Raw genomic sequence first — 22677 nt, forward strand, 5'->3', positions numbered from 1 at the left:
GGAAGCACATTGACTCCCCTGAGTCTGTCACCTCTGACACAGATTTAGAGGATTCTGAAGGTTCCCCTCGTTCCCCCTCTGAAGATGTCTCCTTTGCAGACATCCTCAAAATCTTAAAACAGAGGGGGAATTGGTCAGCCCTCAACCCTTCAGAGGATGAATCTGTGTATCTTGAGGCATTTGGCTCTCGCGCTTCCACCTCCTGGGTGTCCCCTCCCTTTGACCCCCTCATGCAAGTGGTGGCAAAGAAGGCCTGGGCGGCTCCTGACTCAGTGGAACCCAACCCCAGGAGACCATCAAAATTTATCACTGCCCCCAAGGACAAAGAATTTTTAACCAAAGGCGTCTCTGTTGATGCTATGGTGGTGGCTGCGGCCACCAAGAAGGAGTTAGCTGATCCTTCGGTGCCTGTTCATCCTCCTAACAAGGTATCTGGGTCGATGAACAGGTACGGGAAGCGGATGTTCTCGTCAGCGACCTTTACTATGCGCTCGCTGAATTACCTGTGTCATTTCACTCGTCTTCAGAGGGATTTGCTCAAGGAAGCGAGCGAAATGTTAAAGGACCCAACAGCTGCGGGTTTTCAGGATAGGATGAACTCTCAGCTGGCGACCCTTAATTCTATAACTAACTCCTCCATGCGTCTCCTTTCATATGTGGCGGATGGAGTGAGTAGAGCGGCAGGTACAGGTGTAGCCTTGCGCCGGCACGCCTGGATGCGGCTATGTAACTTTGCGGACCCTTTCAAGGCGTCCTTCACTAATTCCCCTTTTGATGGATCATCCCTCTTTGGTCCTCAAGTGAAGGAAACCCTGACTAGGTGCGAGACTGATGGCAAAACTCTCTCTGCCGTCGGAGTCTGTTTTTCTACTCCTTCTAGGCCTTACCCCAAAGGCCAGAAGGGGGGAAATATGTGGTTCCGCCAACAATCTCAGGGAGATTTGCCTGACGCACAAAGTTGATTCCCCTCCAGAGGCAGAGGGGGGAACAATAATGGTAGACGCCGTCCTAGAGGCAGAGGGGGCCCGCAGAACCAGGGCAGTCGAGAAACCTTTTCCGATAAGCCCTTCCAGCATCCCTGAGGTGTTGCCCGACTGTCCACCTTCGGAGGCAGTCGGGGGAAGATTATCTCTGTACCCAGAAGCCTGGCTATCCCTAACTCAAGACAAGTGGGTACAGTCTATCATTTCCGAAGGCTACAGAATCCCAATCCTTTTCATTCCGAAGCAACCCAAAAAATCCCTTCCAGACGTTCCACCCAGTCAAAGGGAGCAAGCAGCACTAGAAATTTCAAAGCTGCTTGCAAAAAGAGCCATTCAACCAGTTCCAGCAGACCAACAAGGATCCGGAATCTACTCCAAATTCTTTTTGGTTCCAAAGAAAACAGGGGACTGGAGACCCATTTTGGATTTCAGCAACTTGAACAAGTTTGTCAAGAAAACAAAGTTCCGGATGGTCGCGCTGCAGTCCATTCTACCCCTTTTGGGGCGGGACAACTGGATGTGCTCAGTAGATCTCCAGGATGCGTACTATCACATCAAAATGAGTCGACGCTCCAGGAGATTCCTCCGCTTCAGGCTGGGAACCAGTCATTTTCAATTCAGGGCCCTGCCCTTTGGTCTCACTACAGCCCCCCGAGTGTTTACCAAATGCATGGCAGTGGTCGCCTCTCATCTGAGACGACAAGGATTCCAGGTGTTTCCATATTTAGACGACTGGCTCCTTACAGCCCCCACCAAGCATCTGTTGCTTCTTGCCAGAGACTACACCTTTCACACATGTCAAACACTAGGCATTTCAATAAATTACGAAAAGTCTGTCTTGTCGCCTTGTCATGTTATTACCTTCATAGGCGCAAATCTAGACACAATCAACATGCCAGCCAGACTCACAGAGCAGAGAATAGCAGACATACACAGACAGGTCTCTTTTGTCTTGCAGAGCAACAAAGTCAAAGCCAGACTGATCCTGAAGGTCTTAGGGATTATGGCGGCGGCCATCCCTCTTCTACCATTAGCCCGCTTCCATATGAGAATTTTACAATGGATGCTCTTCACACAATGGTCTTTCCAACGACTTCCAATGTCCCATCCTATTCAGATAACTCAATCGTGCAAGAATCATCTCTCTTGGTGGATCACATCTCCCCAGCACCACCTAGGGAGACCTTTCGTCCCTTCCCCTCCGGTTGCTACAGTGACAACGGACGCCTCCCTGATCGGGTGGGGGGGGGGCATTACCAGGGCAGGACGGTCCAAGGCATGTGGCAACCTTTCGAGTGCCATTTGCACATAAATGTCCTAGAGATGAGAGCAGTGCTTCTAGCGTTGCAAGCTTTACAAGACTCTCTTCCCAAGGGAACTATAGCAATTCAGACAGACAATATGTCTGTAGTGTGGTACATCAACAAACAAGGCGGAACCAGATCTTGCCCCCTATGTCGAGAGGCACTCATCTGTGGCAATGGGCGATTTCTTCTCAGCGGTCTCTGTTAGCAACGCACATTCCCGGGAAGTCTAATGTGATTGCAGACAAATTGAGCAGAGCTATTCTCATGCCTCACGAGTGGTCTCTGAAGACTTCAGTGTTGGAGAAAGTTTTTCGAAAGTGGGGCCGGCCTTGCTGAGACCTTTTCGCTACTCCCCAAAACAGCAAATGCGACGACTTTTTCACCCTCTTTCCCCAACCAGGCCACCCCAGCAGAGACGCTCTAGTACACGATTGGCCCCAGGGACTTCTGTATGCTTTTCCTCCTTTCCCACTGATATCTCAGCTGATACAGAAGGCTATCACTCAGAAAGCTTCCATGATCCTCATTGCCCCTTACTGGCCTCGACAGGTTTGGTTCCCATTTCTCCACCGTTATCTGTTGGAGCAACCTTGGTTTCTGGACCCAGTTCCAGACCTCTTGACCCATCATTCGGGTCAGTTGCACCACTCCCTTCCTTTTCTGAACCTCACAGCGTGGTTCCTCCAATTCCAACTCTAGCCAGGCTTCCTCCAATATCTCACTCAGTTAGAGATATTTTGATAGCCTCTCATAAATCTTCCACTCGGAAGATTTATCATAGTAAGTGGAAACGTTTTTCCTGTTGGGTGCAGTCAAAGATTATAGATCCTTTCACTGCTTCCATTCAGTTTTAGACTTTCTAGCCGAACTTTTCCACTCAGGTTCGTCCCCGTCTACCATCAAAGTTCGATTGGCAGCAATTTCGAACTTTCATGTTGGAGTCTCAGAGTCCTCCATTATGGCTCACAAACTCTGCAAAGCCTTTTTAAAGGGAGATGTTAAGTTGTCAAACTCGCCTTCATTCTTGCTGGATGGGTTCGGAGCCGATCCTCGGCTCCGACTCGGCACTTGCTAAGCTCGAGAACTCATTTTACCAGCTCGAGGCAACCCTTCATCCCATGATGCAAGGCGTGACTACCTCAGATCTTGTTTGCCGCTTCGCGAAGAGGTCTCCTTTTTACCAGCTCAGGTAAAGTTTTCAATTTCGGTCAGATTAGTCAGATTTTTTCCCCTTAATTTTTATTTGTCCCCTTTTGGGTATAATTTTTATACTTATACTTGTCTCCTACCCTATATTCCCCTCCTTTAGGTTAGGATTTATTTCCTTCAGGCCTTAAGCCTCCCTCTCAGTTAATTCCTGTCAGGTTGTGTGTGTGGTTTTTTTTTGGGATTAACTATGTGATTGTTGTGTGTCTGTCTGTTTTTGGACATTATTATGTCTAAAGAGGTAAAGGTCTCAGGCTTCAAGAAGTGTGACTCGTGCTGTCAGAAAATGTCTCTGACAGACGGTCACACTTCTTGTGTGTATTGCCTGGGGCCTTTACACCTGCAGGACTCCTGTGCCATTTGTCACTCCTTTAGCCAGAGAGTCCTGCAGGAACGAAGAAATAAATTAATTCTTCGTGGCTTGTTAAAGTCAGAGGGTTCTCCGACCAAGGCTGAGTCGGTTAAACCCTCTAAGCCATCTAGAGCCCAGGCTGTAGTTCCTAAGCCTTCGGCTGTGGCTCCGACTCCTTCGGAGTCGAGATCGGCTCCGGCTGGAGCCGATCTTTCTACCTTGGAGATTGTTGTGTCGGCTCTGACCGGCTCCGACACACAATTGCCTATTACTTTGTCGGCTCCGGCTGGAGCCGACGTGTCTTTACCCAGTATTGGAGCTGACAAGTCTTCGGCTCCATCTGGACCCGAGAGGTCATCGGCTCCGATGGCTCCATCCAGGAAGAGATCTCGGTCTCCTTCCCTGGAGTCGATTCGTTCGGCACTGGGATCTCCTCTTTTGTTGGAGCGGAGCCATCGGAGCCGATCTTCAAGATCTTCCAGGCTATCAGACCATGATTTAGAGAGGGTGGTAAGCAGACTGTTGAAGTCACAGGCACTAGCCCAAATGCTCCATAGCCCGTCTCAACAGACGTCTGCTATTTCTCTTCCCCCCCCCGAACTTCCTCCTCCGACTCTCATTCAGAGTTCGGAGCCGGAGCTTCTCGGAACGGTGACCGTGGGTGCGCCGGAGCCGATACTTGCCTTTTCGGCTCCGACGTCTTCGGCTCCGATCTCCTCCATGAGACCTTCGTTGGAGGGATCCGGTCGTCGAGTCTCCCTTGTCGGCTCCGAGGGGGCGAGTGGCATCAGACCCTTGTCCGACCCTGCTCTCCCTCTTGGAGCTTCGGCATTGGTGAGCTCGGCACCGACATCGGCTTCGGAGCCTTCTCTTTCGGTGGGGCCGGGGATTCCTGTTTCTTCGGAGCGGGGGTCTTCTGGCCTCCCTGGGAGAGGGGCCTTCGAGGTGATGAGGAGTGTCCTAGCCCCCGAGCTAGGTCAACGGTCTATTCCTTTAGCTCCTCCATCTTCGGTGCCTGTTGATGTCTCTTGCCAGCCTCTTGCTCCCGGACCCAGAGATCCATCGCCCCAGGTTTCCCCATTGGGAATAACTTCCTCTTCCGAGGTTTCTCCTGATCCTGCAGCAGAACCCCCACGTAAGAGGACTTGTAAGAGGAAGCACACAGACTCCCCTGAGTCTACTACATCAGATACCGACTTAGATGAGTCGGAGGGTTCCCCGCGGTCCCCCCTCTGAGGATGTCTCCTTTTCAGACATCCTGGAACTCCTTAAGCAGAGGGGGAACTGGCCTTCCATTAACCCCTCAGAGGATGAGTCGGTATACCTGGAGGCTTTTGGATCTCGACCCTCCACCTCCTGGGTGTCTCCGCCCTTCGACCCACTCATGCAAGTAGTGGCTCGGAAGGCGTGGGCAGCCAGTTCTGTGGAACCAGTTCCAAGGAGGCCCTCCAAATTCATTACAGCCCCGGCAGACAAACAGTTTCTTTCTAAGGGCGTCCCTGTTGATGCTATGGTGGTGGCGGCCACCAAGAAGGAACTTGCTGATCCTTCTGTGCCTGTCCATCCTCCTAATAAGGATTCTAGGACCATGGACAGGTACGGCAAGCGGATGTTTTCTTCAGCGACCTTTGCTATGCATTCGCTGAACTACCTTTGTCACTTTACCAGACTTCAGAGAGACATTCTCAAGGAACTAGGTGAAGTGGTTCAGGATCCTTCGGCCACTGGGGCTCAGGAAAAGATTGCCTCACAGCTAGGAATCCACAATTCTTTGACTAACTCCTCCATGCGGCTCATTTCGTATGCAGCCGATGGGGCGAGTAGGGCCGCAGGCACAGGAGTGGCACTTAGGCATCAGGCCTGGATGCGGCTTTGTAATTTTGCAGACCCTTTTAAGGCGTCCTTCACCAATACCTCCTTTGACGGTTCGGCTTTGTTCGGGCCTCAGGTGAAGGATACATTGAGCAGGTGTGAGCAAGACGGCAAGACCCTTTCTGCCGTAGGAGTCCATTTCTCCACCCCTTCAAGGCCCTATCCAAAGGGTCAGAAGGGAGGGAAAATGTGGTTCCGTAAATCTCAAGGAGTCACGCCAGACACACGTGGTCAGTTTACCCCCAGAGGCAGAGGGGGTAATAATAATAGGTGCCGCCCTAGGGGCAGAGAGGGTCCGCAGAATCAGGGTAGCAGGGAGACTCTCCCTGATAAACCCTTCCAGCATCCCTGAGGTGTTGCCCGACTGCCCACCCTTGGAGGTAGTCGGGGGAAGATTGTCGCTGTACCCAATAGCCTGGCATTCCCTTTCTCAAGACAAATGGGTACAGTCGATCATATCCGAGGGCTACAATATCCCTTTCGAGAGGTATCCCGTTCCTCATCATTCCCTTCCAGACGTCTCACCCGGTCTAAGGGAATTGGCAAAACAGGAGGTATCAAAACTCCTAGAAAAAAGAGCCATCCAAATAGTGCCAGCAGACCAAGTAGGATCCGGCACCTACTCAAGATTCTTTTTGGTCCCCAAAAGCTCGGGAGATTGGAGACCAATTTTAGACCTCAGCAAACTAAACAAGTTTGTCAAGAAGGCAAGGTTCCGGATGGTCACGCTTCAGTCCATTGTACCCTTTTTGGGCAAGGACAACTGGATGTGCTCAATAGACCTTCAGGATGCGTACTTGCGTACTATCATATAAAGATTCACAGGCGCTCCAGAAGGTTTCTCCGCTTTCGGCTGGGGTCCAGTCATTTTCAATTCAGAGCCCTGCCCTTTGGCCTCACTACAGCCTCCAGAGTGTTTACCAAATGCATGGCAGTGGTTACGGCTCATCTGAGACGTCAAGGATTCCAGGTGTTTCCGTATCTAGACGACTGGCTCCTCTCCACCACCACCAGGCATCAACTTCTCAAGGCCAGAGACCACACTCTGCAAACCTGTAAGCAATTGGGGATGTCAATAAATTTCGAAAAATCTTCTCTGTCGCCTTGCCAATCTATTACCTTTATAGGCGCAGAATTAGACACTGTCAGCATGTCAGCCAGACTCACAGAACGAAGAATTCTGGACATTCAGAAGTATGTTCGGATCATATTACTCAGCAAGAAGATCAGAGCCAAATTTGTCCTGAAGGTTCTGGGTCTTATGGCTGCGGCCATTGTTCTTCTGCCATTAGCCCGCTTCCACATGCGTCTTCTGCAGTGGATGTTGTTCGCTCAATGGTCATTCCAGCAACTCCCCATGAGTCACGAGATTTTTGTCACACAGTCGTGCAAGAGTCATCTAACCTGGTGGATGTCTTCTCCTCTGCTCCATCAGGGCCGACTATTTCTTCCCCCAGTTCTGGTTGCCACAGTCACTACGGATGCCTCTCTGATTGGGTGGGGGGGGGCATTATTAGGGCAGGATGGTCCATGGGACTTGGCAACCCATAGAATACCATCTGCACATAAATGTCCTAGAGATGAGAGCAGTGCTTTTAACGTTGCAAGCCCTCAACGACTTTCTTCCCTTAGGGACTATTGCAGTTCAGACGGACAACATGTCTGTAGTCTGGTATATCAACAAGCAGGGCGGCACCAGGTCCTACCCACTGTGTCGAGAAGCTCTCAGACTTTGGCAATGGGCGATCTCCTCTCATCGGTTTCTGAAAGCGACGCATATCCCTGGGAGATCCAACCTCTTTACGGACAGACTGAGCAGAGCTATTCTCATGCCACACGAGTGGTCTCTCAAGCAATCGGTAGTGGAAGAGATTTTTCAGAAGGGGGCTTCCCTTCCTGCGACCTTTTTGCTACACCCCAAAACAGCAAATGCCCGGACTTCTTCACCCTTTTTCCTCTACCAGGCCATTCCCCGAGAGACTCTCTAACCCAGGATTGGCCCCGGGGACTTCTGTATGCCTTTCCTCCTTTTCCACTGATACCACAAGTTATTCAGAAAGCTACCATATTGAGAGCCAAGTTGATCCTCATTGCCCCTTACTGGCCTCGACAAATTTGGTTTCCGTCCCTGCATTGTCATCTCCTGGCGCAGCCTTGGCATCTGGACCCAGTTCCAGACCTTCTGATCCACCAGTCTGGTCAACCGCACCGGGCCATTCGTTCTCTCAACCTCACTGCTTGGCTGCTCCACTTCCTTCCTTAGCCAGGCTTCCTATGATCTCTAACCCTGTTAGGGATATCATAGTAGCTTCTCTTAAGTCCTCCACCAGAAAGATTTATGCTAGTAAGTGGAAACGCTTTTCTTTCTGGGCAAAGTCTAAACAATTAGATCCCTTTACTGCTCCAGTGCATTCAGTTCTAGATTTCTTAGCAGAGATTTTTCAATCAGGGTCTTCTGCTTCTACAGTTAAAGTCCAATTGGCAGCAATCTCTAATTTTCATGTTGGTTTAGCAGATCAAAACATAATGTCCCACAAACTTTGCAAAGCCTTTCTCAGAGGTATATTTCTTCTAAAGCCTCCAATCAGAGATCCCCCTCTGCAGTGGGATTTGAACTTAATGCTAGCATCCTTGATTCTACCCCCCTTCGAACCGGCTGCTACATGCTCCTTAAAGTTTCTTTCCTGGAAAACAATTTTCTTGGTGGCTGTTACTTCAGCTAGAAGGGTTTCTGAACTTCAGGCCCTTTGTGTCCGTTCCTTACTTGGTTTTCACAAAGATAGGGTATCTTTAAGACCTAATCCATCTTTTTTACCCAAAGTTGCTTCCCAGACGAATCTTAACCAATCTATTGATTTGCCAGTTTTTTTCCCTAATTATTCAGACAAAGCTGAACAAAAACTTCATTGCTTAGATGTCCATCGTCAACTCAGATATTATTTGGACAGAACTAAACAGTTCAGAAAATCTGATCAACTATTCCTTTCTTATGCAGAGAATAGAAAAGGTCTCCCAGTCTCCAAAGTGACCTTATCCAGATGGCTGTCTTCTATCATTTCTTATGTTTATCATCTTAGAGGCAAGCAACAGTCCTCAAAACCAAAAGCACATTCTACCAGGAGCCTATCCACATCCACAGCTTTTCAGGATAGGCTACCTATTGACACCATTTGTGCAGCAGCCACTTGGGCCACTCCTCACACCTTTGTCTCTCAATGCAAATTGGACTTGGCCTCCAGGGACAGGGCTAGGTTTGGTTCCACAGTTCTCAAGAGTCTGTTCCATTGAGCCACCCAGGATAGAGGTGCTAGGGACGCGGTCCCATCCAGCAAGAATGAAGGCTAGTTTCACAACTTAACATTTAGAAGTTATGTACATACCATAACGTTCCATGTTAGTTGTCTTCTCTCTCCTTCTTTCTTGCGTCCCTCCCTCCTTCCCCCTGGCCTGGACTGATCTTGAGGTTATACCTTCCTTTGGGTTCATATGAATCCGTCGACAGCCGAAACATCGACGCTTACCTCATCGACACCAAAGCATCGACCGTTCAGAACATCGACAATCCAGGTAAGCGATTTTCCCCCTTACAGGACCCATGGTAGCACTTAGGACCCATGGTAGCGACTGTTGAGAATTTGCATTGTCCATAGCGTCGCACTAGCGAAACAAGTGCTGCCATGGGTCCTGTAAGGGGGAAAATCGCTTACCTGGATTGTTGATGTTCTGAACGGTCGATGCTTTGGTGTCGATGAGGTTAGCATTGATGTTTCGGCTGTCGACGGATTCATATGAACCCCTTCCTTTTTGTTGGGGGTTTGGTCTCTCCAAGAGTTCACAATAGGAAGAGTCATTACTGTTAGTGGCCATTGGCCTAGTTTATCCTACATTTAGTATCTTCTTGCTGGGCAAGACGGATTTTTTGGCAGGGTTTTCTTCTAGCTACCAAACGAGATCTGAGGTAGTCACGCCTTGCATCATGGGATATAGGGTTGCCTCGAGCTGGTAAAATGAGTTCTTGAGCTTAGCAAGTGCCGAGTTGGAGCCGAGGATCGGCTCCGAACCCATCCAGCAAGAAAGAAGGCAACTAACATGGAACGTTATGGTATGTACATAACTTCTAATTTTTCTCCTCAAACCACCTATCAGGGATCCTCCTCCTCAATGGGATCTCAACTTGGCTCTAGCGTACTTAATTCTTCCCCCCTTTGAACCTGCGGCTTCATGTTCAATGAAGTTACTATCTTGGAAAACACTCTTTTTAGTAGCTATCACTTCAGCTAGAAGAGTCTCTGAACTCCATGCTCTGTGTAGTCGACCCCCTTACCTTTTGTTTCATAAGGATAGGGTGTCCTTACATACTAACCCGTCTTTTTTGCCTAAGGTAGCTTCACTGGCAAATTTGAATCAAACCATTGACCTTCCTGTGTTCTTCCCTAATTATTCGAACAGGTCAGAACAAAAATTACATTGCTTAGATGTTCATCGCCAACTTAGGTACTATTTAGACAGGACCAAACAATTCAGGAAGTCTGATCAACTGTTTGTTTCTTATGCAGAAGGTAGAATGGGCCTTCCAGTTTCTAAAGTATCTCTCTCTAGATGGCTTACTTCGTTGATTACCCTTGTGTATGAGATCAGACATCAACAGTTGCCATCCAAACCCAGGGCTCATTCAACTAGAGCTTTAGCCACATCTGTAGCTTTCCAAGATAGGCTGCCTATTGATTCGATTTGTTCTGCAGCTACTTGGGCTTCTCCCATACCTTCATTTCTCATTATAAGTTGGACTTGGCCTCTAGGGACCGAGCCAACTTTGGTTCCACTGTACTCAAGAGTCTGTTCCGATAGGCCACCCGGGACAAGGTGCTAGGGACGCGGTCCCATCCAGCAAGAATGAAGGCGAGATAGACAACTTAACATTTAGAAGTTATGTACCTACCATAACGTTCCATGTTAGTTGTCTTCTTCTCGCCTTCTTTCTTGCATCCCACCCTCCTGCCCCCTAGCCTGGACAGACCTAGAGGAGTTTGTTTTGTTCCTTTATGGAATTTCCTTGCTGGGCTTAGCTATCAAACGAGATCTGAGGAGTTACCGCCTAGCATTGTGGGATATAGGGGAGCCTCGAGCCGGTGGAACTAGCTCTCGAGCTTTTAGAGTGGCCAAGTCGGAGCTGAGGATCGGCTCCGAACCCATCCAGCAAGAAAGAAGGCGAGAAGAAGACAACTAACATGGAACGTTATGGTAGGTACATAACTTCTAATTTCCTTCACAGCCAGGTGTAGCAGAGTCTGGATGAGCCTTTCTGGTAAAGCCATAACAATAGATAATGCTGTCTGTCTCCGTCTGGTTTGACCTTCCCCCCTCCTGCCCTCATCTTTGTTATTTTTGGTAAACTTCCTTTTTTGAGATGATTGGGCAATGGAGATGTTCTTTTCCTTGTTCTTGGAGTCCCTAATCCTCCTTTTGGGAAGCACTGTAGCTTAGCGCTTGTTTTAGATAGAGCATACTTGATCTCAGGGGTTGGTTGTGGAGAAGGTGATTGTGGTTAAGGGAGGCTCAGCCTGGTGAGTTGGAGGTCTGAAGGATTTGGCTGGTATCAGATCTGATAACCCACAAGTTGAACCAGACAGAGAGTGAGAGAAAGTGGATCTGTCATATATCGTAAGTACATAACTTTCATTTTTGTTTATCAGTCATTGGTCCCTAAGACTCTTGTAGCAGGTTATCATTTTTAAAAAGTTTACCTAGAGAATCAGAAACCCAATGTGTTTTCACGGGGTAAGATGGCTTGTGAGACCTCTAGCTCAGACATCCCTCCTTTTTTCAAAAAGGAAGTCTGGATGGCGCAGTGGTGCAGCGGTAGCATTGTCATCTCACAGCAAGAGGTTCTCCGGTTCAATTCTTGGCTGGAGTACCTTCTGTGTGGAGTCTGCATATCCTCTGTGCGTTCGTGTGGGTTTTTCTCTGTGTACTGTGGTTTTCTCCCATGTTACAAAGACATGGCTTTGTTCCAACTCGGACTTTCCCGGTAAACGAATGTTAAATAAAAAAAATAAATAAATAAAGTTTAAGAAATCCAAGGCTTATTCTTCATCTGTCTCTCTTGATGAGTCCTTGTACCTCCCGGGTTCCTTGGCTGCTCCCTGTATTGCAACCCTAATAGTAGCTAATACAGCAGAGTCTTCCTGCACATCCTTACCCAACTGACGAGATGTCCACTTTTCATGAGAAGGGGGAACCTTGACAACCTTGTCTTATTTCAGAGGGAGCTGAGGCCATACCTCAGATTCTTGTCAGGGAAGAAGTACATCAGTCTTTGAGACACCACATAATGCATTTACAGACATCCATACTAACAGTAGAGACAAAAACAAGCACATCTTTTTCTCTCAAAAGACATTCAAGAAGCCTAAAAGGAGTCATATGATTTTTGTCAGGGCTTTTCAAAAGCCATTATGTCTCGTAAGCTCCCCTCAGTTTTTCTTTGATGCTTCTACTACTACTCCTTTTAAGAGGCACATAGATTCTTGTTCAGAGAATGAAAGGTCTAAATCCAGTGTGGATTCTGTAGCTTATTCTTCACAGATTCATTTCCCTGTGAGATATGCCTCAGAAGTGAAAAAATACCTTATTCTCTGGCTGTCCATTGGAAGAACTTTCCTTTGGAGATACCATTTTCAAAATGTCGCAGCATTTTCAGTTGGAAGGTAAACAAGTATTAGATATGCAGGTGAGATAATTATGATCTTTTGGAAAATGGAGTTCCTAAAACTGCCACTCCCTCTTTCTAGAGGCTTTATTAGACGCATTTTGTACTGCCTCCCTCAGTCCTGAGTTCCAGCTTCCTTTTCCTAAAAAGCTGACAGATTTTACAAAGTTCCAGACTGCCATACATTTTTATACAAGAACTCATTCTCTGATGCTGCTACAGTTTTCTTTTCCATTGAAAAAAACTGCTAAGTTGCCTCCCTCTTCCAATGTTCTGCCAAGTGACAAAAAAGTATCTACTTATGCCACGTTAGCTTTTCATGCCATAAATCATCAGACTTTCATAGCTACAGATCCTTTGTCCACTTTGGAGGACTTAAAATCCCATCTGATTATCTGCATTCTCTCTGCTAAATTCTGCATCTGAAGTGGTTGGACATGTAGATGATGCCTCATCCAAAGCAGCTGCTACTGACTGTACTTTGAAGATTCTTTTGATTAAGACTTTAGTCCTTACTTGAAGATGTCAGAGCTAAGCTGCTAGACTCCTCCTGGATAAGGGACACCTGTTTTGTTTCTGTAGATGCAGACCTTTTTTAAAAGCTTACAGGAGAAAGGTAAGATACTGCTGAATTTCAAGCAAGGCTTTTTATCTCCCATGTTGTCGCCTCACAGTAAGACGCTGTCCGGTTCGATTCTCAGCTAGAGCGTCTTCTGCGTGGAGACATGCGTGAATGGGTGTACCTTCGTTGAAGGTTGTGCGTCAGGCCTGGCAAGCCGGTACGTAAAAATCAACTGCCAATCATTAGCGGACTGGAGTTCCGCTGTGGCGACCCCTAACCGGGAAAAGCCGAAAGACACAAACAAAAATCAAAGATTCAAAGGAACTACCCTTCAAAAGCTTGCCTCTTTTTTTCTGAAACAGCAAAAAAATAAAAGAAATTCCAAGATAAGTTCCAGCAGGATCCCAAGGGATCTAAACCTACCTCTCCTGGCAAGCCAGCCTCTTTTAAGACTATCCTCCATTGTCCCCCTTCCTACCTCTGCCAGTCTTCCATCTCCATTTCCCAAAAGCCGCCACTGTCTCTCCCAGTCTGGGAATCCATAACTACAGACACATGGGTCCTTTCCATCATCTCAAAAGGCTGCAAAGTCATCATCACTCAGGTTTTCCTCAGGGTTCTCGAAACCGATTCCTGTCATCTTCCCTCTTCAGGACCTCTTTGGTCAGGGAACAACAGAGTTTGTTTCTTCTCATTGGTTGGGAAGAGGCTTTTATTCCAGATTTTTTTCTGGTTCCCATTATGGACCTGTTTCCCAACACTTTTTCAAAATTCCAAGTTTCAAAATGTTGATGCTTCAGTCCTTATTCCCAGAGGTCCTTCCTCAAGCTTATTTTTTGACATTGGATTTAAAGGATGCAGACTACAGAAACTTCTTAAGATTTTGTACTTTCAGTTTTCTGCTTTACCCTTTGGCCTTTACTCTATCCCAATGTATTCACTAAGTGCATTGCTGCTATTGCCTTTTGCTTGAATTCAGATTTTCCCTTATCTGGACAATCTTCATTCAGGTTCCTTCAAAGGATGCTTTGCTGAAAGACCTACACTTCACAATGGACTTCCTACACCATCTGAAATTCACATCAAACCTCAAGAAGTCTCTGTTATCCCAAAAAACAAAGGAATCCTCAGAGAAAGATTGGCACTGGCAGAGTTTTTAGTGAAATCTAGAACAGAAGCTGCTGTTGAAGATATAATGAGCAAGGCATAAAAATATTGCATGATAACAATAGGAGTCAGAGTAGTTTAGAAAGGACAGGAAAGAGACTGGATGCACAATTCACAAAGAAACAGTGGTGGGATATATGTATGGCTCCCACATATGCAACACGGTCTAGAAGATTTAGGGTCATCACTTGAAATTTTTGCATAGGTATTTTTATAAACCAAGCAGACTCCAAAGAATTTTACCTCTGGTAGATTCCAAATGTTGGAGATGTAATGGGGAAGAAAGAGGTAATTTGGGACGCATGTTTTGGGAGAGTAATGAGTTGGCAGACTTTAAAAGATTCCTTGCGGACTACTCTATCAGAAGTACTGGGTACATAGATGCATGCATGGGGATCATATGGGGAGCATGTTCCATGAATGCAAAGGTCCAGGGCATTTGGTCAGCCATATAAATATCAAAGTACTGAAAGCTCTATTAGTAGCACTTCAGTCTTTGAACCACCTTTTGGCCTCCAAGTCCACTCTGAATCTGCACAAACAAAACCACATTTATGTGATATCTAACAAGTGGGGAAGGGCCCCAAAGTCCTGTCACTTGTGCAGACTAGCCATGGTAGTTTGGGACATTGTCAGATAGTGCAGTATGTTTCTTCAGGCATTGTACTTCCTCTCAGAGAGGAATCCAGTGGCAGACCTTTTGAGCAGATCCTTCATGACTTAATGTTAAATAGAGATGTCTTCCCAAACATTATCTATCAGTGTGGTACTCCCGAAATAGATCTTCTCACTTCCACCCAGAGCAGGCAGCTCAGGTTGTTTTTCTCCAGGGTACCATGTATGAAAGATGAACATGCTGCCCTTCTCATGGAAAGGGAAGTATCTGTATGCATTCTTACCTTCCTCTGATTCCCTGAGTCCTCCTCAAAATTAAGAAGGACAAGTCAAAAATCTTGCTAGTCCATTCTCATTTAGCCCAGACAGCATGGTTCCCCCTTCTTTTTCACCAGTCTAGGGGACAGTTATCACAAGTGGCCTTAAATGATTGACTTGACCACACAGTAAAAGGGTTTTCTAATACAAATTTCCAAATTCTTAGCTTAACTGTTTGGATGATAGGACTTCAGATCCATTCGGGCACTGATTCCTAGAGGATGTGCTAAAAGAAGCTAAGCAACTTGCTTACAAGAAAGTCATATATTTCCAAATGAAAAAGATGTTCTGTTCTTCGCCACAAGAACAATCAGGACCCTTATAAAATGGGTATCCCTAACATTCTTTTTAGGAGCTGCTCAATTTTGGACTGGCATTTTCTTTTGTCAAAGCATCTTGTTTGGCCATCTATGCCTGCCTGCTTTTAGATCCACCACTATTTCTATGCTTTGAGGTCAAAGACTTTGTGAAAGGCATCTTACAAATTAGACCTCCCAAAAGAGCTATTCCTTATACTTGGGATCTAAATTATGTCTTGGAAAGTCACACCCTTGCCCCTTTTGATACTGCAACTTCCTCATCTCTTCAGTTTTGTACTTGGAAGACTTTTTTGCTGGTAGCTCTGACTTCAGCAGAGAGGATATCAGAGGTACAGGCATTAATGGCCTCTCCACCTTTCCTTATGTTCTACAAGGACAAGGTGCTTCTTAGAACAAACCCTTTCCTTATCTTTAAGGTGGTCAGCGAGATGTCTTTAAATCAGCCCATCAACCCTCCCTACTTTTTTCCATCTCCTTAGAACAAAGGAGAATGACAGTTGCATTCTTTGGATTTTCGTAGGCAAATCAGACTTTACCCTGATAAAACCAAGGATCTTAGAAAATCTGATCAGTTCTTTGTTTCATTTTAAAGATAGAAGCTAAGCTCTCCAGTATCTAAGCAAACAATTTATAATTGGATTTTTAAAGCTATTTCTTTAACTATTTTCATGTAAAATAGCTCCATGGTCTGGTAAAAGCCCAATTCCACTAGAGCAGTTGCCTCCTCCGGTGCCTTCTTCAAAGGTCTGGATACTAGATATGTCCTAGAAGTGGCTACCTGATCTGATATTCACACTTTGCAAGATTGATGCTTGCTCCAAGGCAAGAGCTTGCTTTGCAAGTTCTAGCTTCAAGTAGTTGTAGACCTTAGCTCTGCTTTTCTGTCTTCCTCTTTTTCTGTTTAGACAGTTGGGAATGTCCAGCTGTAAGTTATACTGCAACAGTAAGCCATGGAAGGACATAGGACAGTTGTGTAAGAACTTATGAAACAGTAGATGGCCAACTATCACTGTTGCAGTTTTATATCCCCCCCAGTGATTTATTTTTTATATTCTTGCCCAAAGAGGGAAATGTCTTCCCCCTCTGTTCTTGACATTTACATTTGTAAATAGTTACCTCCTCTTCTACTTCAATGCCTTGTTCTGGAGGCAGTAAAGTCCTAAGGTAATTCATGTCCGTGCATCCCTTATACATGATACATTGGACATATGACACGAGAGAAAAATGCCCAGAATTTCTTATGCTGGCTGTACATATGGTTATCCTTGGCAGGATATTCCGGCTGTTAGTAATACTGCAACAATAGTCAATCTGAGATCTATTGTTATGGTAAGATCTTACACAGCAGTGCTTTCCTATCATGGCATCTACTCTTTCTGATGCACAGCACCTCTGCTTGCATGCCATAATATGTAGGGAACCATATCTGTTTTCACAAGGATTGGATGTCTCTTCAGTCAGATTCATGCTTCCTCCTGAACATGGTTTATAAATTGTTCCTATCAAGTTCTTTCATCTCTTTCTCCACTGGGATAGAAATCAGAGCATTCATCTTGGAAGTTTATTAAGGAGTATAGGAAAGCAGAACAGAATTGTCTCCTTCAGACAGGAGATGGGAGAGCAAGCAGTTGCCAAGCAAACTCTTTACAGGTACACTGCCAGTTGCATTAGCTTTTGCTCTCAGTTGGTTTGCTACCCTTTGGGACATGCTGAATTTAGAGGGGACTGTGCTATAACAGTGTGGCTGTTTCCACTGTTGCTGCAAAACTATCCCCAGCATAGATGTCTGTACCCTAGCAATTTGGCATATTGGTTATAATGCCATCAACCAGTATTGTCTTGACTGTGACTGTAGGAGTCTGGCCTCTTTTTTGGCATGTTGGTATGACATTGCTTCAAGATTCAACCTTCAGAACTCTTGGCTGTCCTCTGTTTCCCTTCACACTGTCAGGTTTGCTGCTTGGGATTCAGTCCAATCCCAGGCCTGTCAGAGGTGTGCACCCCATGATAAATATAATGGATGCATTCTTACTATACTATTTAATCTGTGAGAAAGTCTTTCTTTGTTGGTCTGTGAGAGAGCCTTTCTTTATTAGTTTCAGATACCCTTCAAGTATTCCATGTGGTTGACTGGCCCCTTGTTTCAGCTGTTTGAATTAGTCAGACAACCGCATAGTTCTGTATTACTTGGTAGCTGTTTAGTTTGTCAAGTTCTCTTTGTTTTTTTTTTTTATTTGAAGGAAGTGTGCCTCTTCCGTGGTTGAATGTGAACCGATGCTCTCAAGGACTAGGCATAGTCTTATGTGGCAAATATGACGTTCATAGCATGATCATACATATCTTTAAGCACGGGAGTTTACATAAAATGCCATACTGAAATGGAAGAGAAGATGAAGAAGAATCTATGCTTAATGGGTTTCTGTAGCTAAAAAAAAAAAATCATAGACCCACCTTAGGAGGGTCTACTGGCAGAGCAGCTGATACAGCAATTACATACCTGTCTGTTGTGTATTCCTCTTGTATTCTAAAGCTGTGCTGACAAATGACTTGCTAGTGCTAACTTAGCTGTCAATGTGCAAATGTGATTACATGTGCTAGAGAGGATTGACATACCACTTATAGATGTAATTCCTTGCATGTGTCTTGTTTTCTGAGATGGACTCTAGCATGAGTGTCTTTTTGTACTTCACAGATGTGGATATTCATAGAAATATATCACAGCTAGATTTTTGTTCCATGAGGAATCAGCCTTGTTTTATTGAGTGTACTCTTCCTGTTTTGTATGCACTCCCCTTTTTGTTGTCCTGTTTTCTGAGGTGGCACTTTGTTCCCTAAAATATTTTAGGAGCACTTTACAGGGGGTCGGGGAGAGTAATTAACTCTACTTTTTTGACCTAAACCACCTAGATGACTAAAATTTGTGTTGACCATTGGCTACTCTAATATCAGAGTACCTCCATATGGTGCTATTTACCAAAAGAAATGGACAAAACAGAAACACTATAAGCTATTCCTTGTTTTTATTGTTGGACACTGTATTATTGTATAAATAGGTGCTTATTTTATAGTGCACAAGATGACTGCACTGTTATATAAACATGCTTATTTTTTATACTATGCAAGAATATTGCATTCTGTTCAAGCGTAGGCTTTTACTGTTGTGTTCTGTTATTTTTAACCCTGACAGTGTAACAATATATTGTTAAACAAATTTGAAAAGAATGAAGAGTGCTACATAACTGCTCTTGCATGTTGTGGAAAAAGAGATGTACTGTTGAACAATGGGTGTTTTGTCTTTTCTCTTTATTTTAGGGTGTGGTGAGAGTTCACCTTGAAGAAGCTAAGAATCTAATTATAAAAGATACTTACCTTGGTGGAATAGTAAAAGGGAAGTCAGATCCTTATGGGCTTCTGAGAGTTGGCACACAGAGTTTTCGCAGCAAAACCATCAAAGAAAACCTCAACCCTAAATGGAATGAAATCTATGAGGTACTGTAACTGTGTGTTTGTCTGTTGTCTTGCATTATTGCCATTGGGACAGTATAGTGAAAACTGTAAATAACATCAGCATTTCTTTAGAAGACTTAAGACTTTTTTACTGACTTTTGCAACAGTTGAAAATTTTATAGTTCTGTCTTTAGTAAAAAAAAAAATTGTAGATACGTACGTATGTATTGCTTCTGATTTCCATCTCTGTACTTTTTAATCTATCTATATATCAGAGGACCTAGGAAAAAGCTCATTACCAGAGGTATATCAGTATAAAAGACAGTTCTAGCTATGATCTAAGCTTTCAAGGCTGTCAATTCCATTCAGAAGCCTGGGATCATACACTGGATTGCTAACAATACCACAGTTGCGTGGTAGATAAATAGAGGGGGAAGTCTCTTGCTCTCTGTACATTCCGCTTTAAAAGAATGAGAGTTGGCCTTACAGTCAGGCATGCCGATCAGGCCTTCCTATATCCTGTCCCAGAACAGCTCCATAGTGGATCGATTGAATACAGAAGCAGGCGTCCATGAGTGGATACTGGATGGAATGTATTTCTGGGATCGAACACTGCAATTCATTCTCAATCACTTTCTCTACAGCTGGGGCTACTTTTTGATTCAGCTTTGATATTTTCATTTCATCTATCCCACAATATGCATCCTACTATCCTTCTTAGACAACTCATCTTCAACACATCGAGCTTCCTCAGCTGCTCTGCCTTCACTGCCCAGCTTCAATATTCCATAATTCGGACTCTGGGCCTAATAGACCTTCAAGAAGCCTGCCTTCAATCCAGCTAGTATCATAAACTCTGTCATCCAAATACTCATCTGATGCCTTTTAAAATAAATTATATCTATTTTTCTAATTCTAAGAGGCATGTTTCTGTGCCATACAGAAGCACTAGTTGCACCACTGTTCTTATCCCTTACTTTTCATCCTCTTTGGCATTCTTCTGTCACATACTGTCCCTGACAATTTGTGGCAGTTGAGTGTAATAACATTAATTCTTCCTTTTTCCTTCTTGTTGAGATCTCCATTCTCCTCAACTATACCTCCTAGATAGCTGAAACTGCTAACCTGTTCTGTTTCCCTTCTGTCTCCATTTTCTGATTTTGCCTGTTTGCTGCCATGATAAACTGTTATTTTGTCTGTACTCATTTCATCATTGCATGTGCTTTCAGTTATGCATTCCAGTCCCTTGATATTGCTGATGTTCCTGAACAGTCTCCATTTAATGCCATATTGTCTGCATGCAACAGTTTTGTTGATCTGTCTCCTCTGCCCTATTTGCTAATAGTCTATTGCCTGTATGAAAAGGAATGGGTTCAGTGCTGAAACAACCCTCTCTCACAGGGCACTTTTGTGCAAGTCCAAACACTGTTTCATATTTGTGTCATTAGATGCTTGTACATAGCCTGCACTAATTCTACCAATGTTTCAGAGAGTTCAAAACAAGAAAAAAGGAGGGAGACCCTACTCTAGAAGTATCACAAAATGCTCCATGTGAAGTCATAGCAGATTTCATCTTGATATTGTGTGCCTTAGAGGGAAAGTAGCTCCTGAGGATACTCCACATAGTATGGAGAGTAGCCTATCCAAGATGACTGGAGAATAAACATTCCTTACTACAAAATCTTGGAAAATATTTTTTGTAATATAAACATTCTTTATAATTGTACCATATCTTATCCAGTTTAATATTTTTATTTGTATTTTTGTAAGTGTTCAGTTTACCAATTTGACCTTACAATTCCTGAGAGATTAGCATTTTCATTTAATTTGTTTTATTTAAGTTAAAATAAAAAAAACAACGTTAAAGTGCTGCACTGTTTGAACTTGTGATTTTTTTACTAGCCATGGAACATAATAGTGCTCAAGTCAAGCAGCAGGCAAACAGAGCAAATTAAACAAGGGAAGAAGAAAAAGAAGCTGGTAAACGTTATATTCCACAAACTGCATTCTCACAGGCTGCATTTAGGCTGTGTGCAGGTCTGACTAAGACAGATGCTTAGTACTACCTTCCCCTATTAGATGATAATGATCTTGCGTACCCCAGTGCTTTACTTAAAAAAGTAACAGCTAATACAGCAATTTGTATTCTGAAAAATATTCTGTGTGATTGTCTACTGTTTGTGCAGTTTGTGTTTGGCTTGTTATTCGTTACTTCCTGAAACGTCATTGCCCCACATGTGATTAGTTTTCAGAATATAGTTTGTTGAGACATTGTTTGTGGTAGTTTACTGTTCATGCTGTTTATATGTGGCTTTTTGTTATTACAAGAAATGTAGCTGTCCCACATGTGATTGTCTCATAGTGTACACTAGTCATTTTTTGTCATGAAGTCAGTCATGTAGGTAGTGGTTATAATTTACCTTATTAATATGCGTATGAACCAGAGGAAAAACACATCACACAGATCATTCCACCTTCCTTGGTTAAAGAATGTATAAATAATCTGTTGGGAGTTGATTTTTCAGATTACAGCATAGGATCTGGTGAAGAATATTTCTGATATTCCTATAACTAGTCTAGTCCAGATACAGATTTGCTGTATCCAGGACTGTGTTTATAAACTTCTGAGCCCTCCAAGCTGTTCTGTGTTGGAGGGAAGCCTTCTAGCTTATCATTGGGAGTGGTAAGCACTATAGCTAGTCTATCTACCACAAGAGTGGTTTCTGGTCCAGATATTGTAGTTTATTAGCCGTTTGACAGTTTTTCCATCTCTTTCAACTTACTGATTTAAAAGCCCATGTTTGCACTCATTTCCCACCTTTCCTGTAACTAGTCTAGTCCAGATACAGATTTACTGTATCCAGCACTGCTTGTAAGCTTTTGAGCCCCCCCCCCCAAGCCTTTCTGCGTTGGAGGGAAGCCTTCTACTGTCAGTGGGAGTGGTAAGCACTAGGTAGCCTATCTACCACAAGAGTGGTTTCTGGCCCAGAAATTGTAGTTTACTGGCCGTTTGGCAGTTTTTCCATCTCTTTCAACTTACTGGTTTAAAAGCCTGCATTTGCACTCATTTCCCTCCTTTCCTGTAGCTAGTCTAGTCCAGATCCAGATTTGCTGTATCCAGCACTGCTTGTAAGCTTCTGAGCCCCCCCAGCCTAAGCCTTCTACTGTCAGTGGGAGTGGTAAACACTAGGTAGCCTATCTAACATGAAAGCGGTTTCTGGCCCAAAAACTGTAGTTTATTGGCCATTTGGGCAGTTTTTACATCTCTTTCAACTTTCTGGTTTAAAAGCCCGCGCTTGTGCTTGCTTCCCACCTTTCCTATAACTAGTTTAGTCCAGATACAGATTTGCTGTATCCAGGACTGTTTGTAAGCGTCTGAGCCCCCAAGCCTTTCTGTGTTGGAGGGAAGCATTCTAGCTTATCAAGTGGGAGTGGTAAGCACTAGGTAGCCAGTCTACAACAAGATCCAGGTACAGATTCTTAGTTTTAGCACTTGAATTTGCTTATTCGTGCTCATCACTTGTACAGAACTTGTTGTTAGCACTAAATAATCTACAAATTACTACAGCACTCATACTTCCTCTTTACCTAGATGAAAACAGTTTTTGTATTTACTTTCCTCACTTGCTTAGAGAAAAACAGCTCTTATACTCACTTTCCTCACTTGTCTAGAGGAAAGTAGTTTTTTATTCAGGCATGTCCACGGGTCAGTTCCCAGTGTTCTGTCCTGTCTATCTGATGAATCTGGCATCTTGCGGCAATGTAACAATTGCCTTGTGTACACAGACAACCCTCTCCTCCTACCACCCAACACCAAAC

The 22677-nt window shown here is 44.5% G+C and overlaps 1 protein-coding gene across 1 annotated transcript in view; it reads left to right on the top strand.

Moving 5' to 3' along the window:
- Nucleotides 1-22677, top strand: part of LOC122804000 (extended synaptotagmin-3-like) — a 1677117-nt gene that overhangs the window by 512139 nt on the left and 1142301 nt on the right. Inside the window, exon 6 of the mRNA XM_044073681.1 lies at nt 18724-18900. Coding sequence (XP_043929616.1) covers nt 18724-18900 — 177 coding nt within the window. The remainder of the gene's footprint in view (nt 1-18723; nt 18901-22677) is intronic.

The sequence above is a fragment of the Protopterus annectens genome, chromosome 6.part0 (genome assembly GCF_019279795.1).
Source record: "Protopterus annectens isolate FY-2018-M chromosome 6.part0, PAN1.0, whole genome shotgun sequence".
NCBI lineage: Eukaryota > Metazoa > Chordata > Ceratodontiformes > Protopteridae > Protopterus > Protopterus annectens.